This window comes from Ursus arctos, unplaced genomic scaffold (genome assembly GCF_023065955.2).
Source record: "Ursus arctos isolate Adak ecotype North America unplaced genomic scaffold, UrsArc2.0 scaffold_7, whole genome shotgun sequence".
NCBI lineage: Eukaryota > Metazoa > Chordata > Mammalia > Carnivora > Ursidae > Ursus > Ursus arctos.
The window spans coordinates 27,934,859-27,939,087 of NW_026623089.1; the positions used below are offsets into that span (position 1 = coordinate 27,934,859).

A 4,229-nucleotide genomic window follows, 5' to 3' on the forward strand; every position below is an offset into this window, starting at 1 on the left:
GCGCCGCCTCCGGCTGGCCCAGGGGGCGAGGTTTCCTTTTCCCTGGCGACCTTCGAGGTGGGGCAGAGTCTGAGCCGTGGTCTAGCGCAGGCCCAAACACTAGCCCAAGCATCTGGCAAAACTTGTGGGGATTACAGAGCCGGGGACCTCCAAAGGCCCTGAATCTCCGACCTGTCCTCCCACAAGAGTAAAGAGAAATGAAGGAACAAAACCAAGAGCACGCAAGATTTGCAGCCCGGGGCCGGCCCTGGAGAGGCCAGGCCTGCGAACGCCCAGGGAAGATTGCTTGCCCTTACACACCTTTTCCTTCCCTACCCGCCCTGTTTAAAGGATCCCTCTTCACTCTGGAGGGCGAAGCAAAGTCTGTAGGCAACGGTTTGGAAATATTGCACCTTGTTTATTGACTCCTGTAGTGTATGGCAGCGGGTGTGTGCACGGCGTGTGGATACAGTTATAGATACATTATATGTGCTGAATACAGAACATGAAACAGAAAGGAAACCTGGTAACACCTCCGGTGGGCCACCAGCTCCCAGATTTGTTCAGCCCCCTCCCGCCCCCCAATGTTTGATCTTGCTTCGCTGGTTTTTCTCGCAGAGTTCTACTCCCTGACAATCCGGAGATCCAGGCCGAGGTATCTGCTGCGGAGGGCAGGCGGTAGGGAAAAGGACAATCGACTGTGGTGTGGCGCTCCGGCCGCAAAAGGGGCAGAAGGGTCGGTAGCGCTTGGGGATTTCTCAAGCCACGACACCCATTTTTCTCTCCTTCATGGTTTTCTTTTTTCTTCTTTTTTTTTTCCTTTTTGTCCTTGGGTTTTCTGTCGACATTTCGAGGAGGCCGCGGGAAGGCCGAGGGGAAAGACGGCCTTCTTGCTCTGGGAGAACCAAGCGGCCGCCAGAGTCGCAGCCTCTCGCACTCTCTTCGGGGCCAGAGTCGGGGCCATTGTCCTCCCCAGCCCCCAGCCGGAGTTTCTGCCTCAGACACTGTCTCCGCGACCGGTCTCGGGCATCCTCCTCGCCCCTCAGCCCCCTTCCCCAGGCTTCGCGGGAGCTGTGTTCCGGGGTCTGGGGAGCGAGACATGTGTGTGGGTTTTTTTGTTTTGTTTTTTGTTTTTTAACGAGAGGACCTGGCCCTGGGATCCAGCCTTTCTCGCGCTTCAGTCCCGCGGTGCCAGGCTGCAGTGGGGCGCCCGCCGCGTGAGCCGCCGCGTCCCTACCAGGCCCGGATGCCCTGCAAGGTGCCCTGCGCGCACGCAGCCCCGGCCGCCGCACCCTGGTGCAACGGCTGCGCGCCGCCACCGCCGCCGAAGCCGCCCAGGTTGCTCACGTTCACAAAGGGGCCGCCTCCGGCCGCGCTGCAGGCGGGCTGCATGGCTGCGCCCGCCGTGGTAGCCCCGCCGCCCCCGCCACCCCCGCCGCCTGCCGGGTACGCACAGCCGTAGCTGCCGCTGTAGGCCGCCGCGGCAGCGGCGGCGGCGGCAGCAGCGGCGGCGGCGGCGGCCGAGTTCCCATAGCCATAGGCGGGGAAGCTGTTGTAGGAGTAGGCGCCCGCACCCACGCTGTAGGGCGCGCCGTAGGCTTGCGCGCCCGGCGTGACGCACGGCTTGCCGTCCCGCACCAGCACCGGCACGGCCACGCGGCGCGGCGGCGGCGGGGGCGCGTGTGCGCCCAGCTCCAGGGACTTGTCCTGCCGCTGCCTCTTGCACTTGTACCTGCGATTCTGGAACCAGATCTTCACCTGCGTGGACGTGAGCTTCAGGCTGCTGGCGAGGTGCTCGCGCTCGGGCGCCGACAGGTACCGCTGCTGCTTGAACCTGCGTTCCAGCTCGAAGACCTGGGCTTGCGAGAAGAGGACCCGGGGCTTCCGGCGGCTGCGTGGCTTGGGCCTCTCGCTCTCCTCCGCCGCCTTACAGTCTCCGGCCGCCTCCAGAGGCTTCTTCAGCTGGCAGCTTTCTGCGGAAGAAGCACAACAGCGTCCCTTAGCAGTTCCCCGCCTAACCGCGGTTCCTAACCCAGAGCACTGTGGCCCTTTTGGTGGCAGCGTGGAGCATGCGGTAGTAAATGCCTGGACTTTCTGGAAAGTTTGTGGTTCCTGGCGCCATGGGAACCCGCGACAGCCCAAGTACCCTCAGAACGCCCTTAGCGGGCAGAAGCAAGTTTCATGGGGAGGGGTAGTTAGTGCGGGTTCATTTAGAATTTGAGCGTCTGTGAGAAAGAGATTACTAAATGTGCGGCTCGGCGTGCTAATGACTATTTTCAGGATGAAAGTTTGCAACTACATAATAACTAGAGTATTTGCAAACTCATTTGCTTTCCACTCTGTTACACGGATAGCTGAAGGTGTGCCGCATATTGGTATTTGGGGGCTGGTATGCGTGAGTTACGTGAAGAAATCTTTCTGTTCGGAAATGCTTGAGTGTAACGCTCCTGCATTGCCTAGGAATTTTTTTTTTTTTTTTGCTTTTAAAAGACAACATGCCTCCAGCTAAATGTCTGCGTTACGATGTCTGTATTACCTTAAAGAGAAAAAGAAATTTGATGGACTGATTTAGACCGTTTCGTGTCGATTTCAGGCCCGGGGGAAATGTCAGGAGTGTAGGCCTTGGCTGCTGCCACATCAAACCTCCTCTTGGGGAAGAGATCCTTTGACTCTCTCCCCTCAGAAAAAAACACTTCCTCGGGGGCTTTATTCAGTTATCCGATCTCCCTACCCAATTCACCTCCAATCCGATGTGAGCGGCTGGGATCTAGGACTAAGTTCGGCGCGTTTTTCACTCGGCCTGCAGCCCCCAGGGCACGGGACACAAAGCATAATATTATGAATTTTCAAAAAAGGCCAGCGCCTCAGGGGTGTGAATGCTATGCACGCGCATAATGGACTGTGTTCCCACGCACTCTCCGACCATCCCCTCCCTCTGCTGGGTGCTGTGGGTGCCGGGACACTGAACTCCAAGCAGAGAAGTGAGGAAACCACCCGCTGGTCTCTACCAAAGTTCCTGCGCCCTGCCAACACAACCTGCCTGGATCATCTTTTTGGAGAAGAGGGGATGGCTGTCCCGGCCTCAAAGACCTCCTCTCACCCTAGGGGGAAAGAGGAAGAGATTGGAGCTCTTGTCTCTCTGGGTCTTGGGAAGAACAAAAATGCTGTGAGTTGTCAGAATCCAGCAGCTGAGCCCGTGTTGCTTATCAGCATCAGGGCAGCAATAACCACTCTCCCTTCCCTGGGGGCTTGCATCGCCTCTCCTCTCCGGGAGGAGTAGTTGTCAGGGTCACCTCGTCCTTCTCCCTCCGCCCTGGCTCCCTCGCAGGCACCTGTGCTTTGCGGAGCTGTCGTTGACCAGGGTGAGGCATGACCCTTGCCAAAGGTTAAAGGGGCGGGAAGCAGTGCTGGCAAGGTTTTTGGGCTGTTTGCGGGCGCTCCGCCATTGCTCCAGATGTGCGGGTACGTTTTCTTTCCCCCTCTACTCACTTTGGCTCCGGTCCCTCACGACCTCGGGCTCCTCTTCATGTTCCTTAGGCCCGCTACACGAGTCTCGCAGGACTGTGTGGACATAGCTCTGGGGACAGAGCCCCGAACCCCCGTGGCCGTCGGCTGTGGCTAGTGAGTTCAAATAGGACAGTTTCTCGCCCTCTTCTTCCTCGTCCTCCTCTCCTCCGTCAGAAAATTGCGTCCCCTCGGTGGCGGCCAGCATGCACGGCGCCGAGTGAAAGTGGTGCTCCAAGTCCGCCTGTAAGTGCGCGCCGTGGAAATGCTGTTGCTGCTGCTGCTCCAGATTCAAAATGTCTTTGACTGAGAAAGGGGTGGAGGTGACCGGGCTTGGTAACATCATCAGGGCCACTTAATTGTCCAGTCCAAATACTCAATAAATCCCGGCGGGGGCGGGGAAGCAGCGCTGCGGCTCCAGCTCTCCTTCTGGACTCTGCCGCTGCTGCCGAGTCGGGCTTTTGACAGACGCGGTCCGGCTCCAGTCTAAATCGCCTCCATTGGCCCGGACCTGGGGGTCTGGGTTTTGTTACAGCCACTGCAGGGACTGGGGCCGGGGCTGCGAAGCCTGTGTCCGGGGGTCGTGCGTCACGTCGGGGGCGGGGCTCTCGCCTCGGCCTCCCTCCTCATTGGCTCCGGCTCATGTGGACCACGCCCCCCGCATCCACTGAGTCGGGTGCTGTGGCGCTACCAGAAATAAAGGACTAGTATAGAGTCGCGAAGTCCAAGTCGTTGTGGGCGAGACC

The 4,229-nt window shown here is 59.1% G+C and overlaps 1 protein-coding gene across 1 annotated transcript; it reads right to left on the reverse strand.

The window, feature by feature from the left end:
- Nucleotides 1-390: 390 nt before the first annotated feature.
- Nucleotides 391-4,007, reverse strand: NKX2-3 (NK2 homeobox 3). Its single transcript, XM_026493647.2, has 2 exons — nucleotides 3,469-4,007; nucleotides 391-1,952 (listed from the first exon to the last, which is right to left on the reverse strand). The coding sequence occupies exons 1-2, from the start codon at nucleotides 3,827-3,829 to the stop codon at nucleotides 1,213-1,215; spliced, it is 1,101 nt and encodes a 366-aa protein (XP_026349432.1). The 5' UTR covers nucleotides 3,830-4,007; the 3' UTR covers nucleotides 391-1,212.
- Between the last annotated feature and the right edge of the window lie 222 nt (nucleotides 4,008-4,229).

Excerpts from the sequence above, each read along its gene's own strand:
- NKX2-3 (XM_026493647.2), bottom strand. The coding sequence starts at position 3,829 with ATGATGTTACCAAGCCCGGTCACCTCCACCCCTTTCTCAGTCAAAGAC. Across the intron at positions 1,953-3,468 it reads CGTGAGGGACCGGAGCCAAA|AAAGCTGCCAGCTGAAGAAG; the intron begins GTGAGTAGAGGG and ends CTTCTTCCGCAG.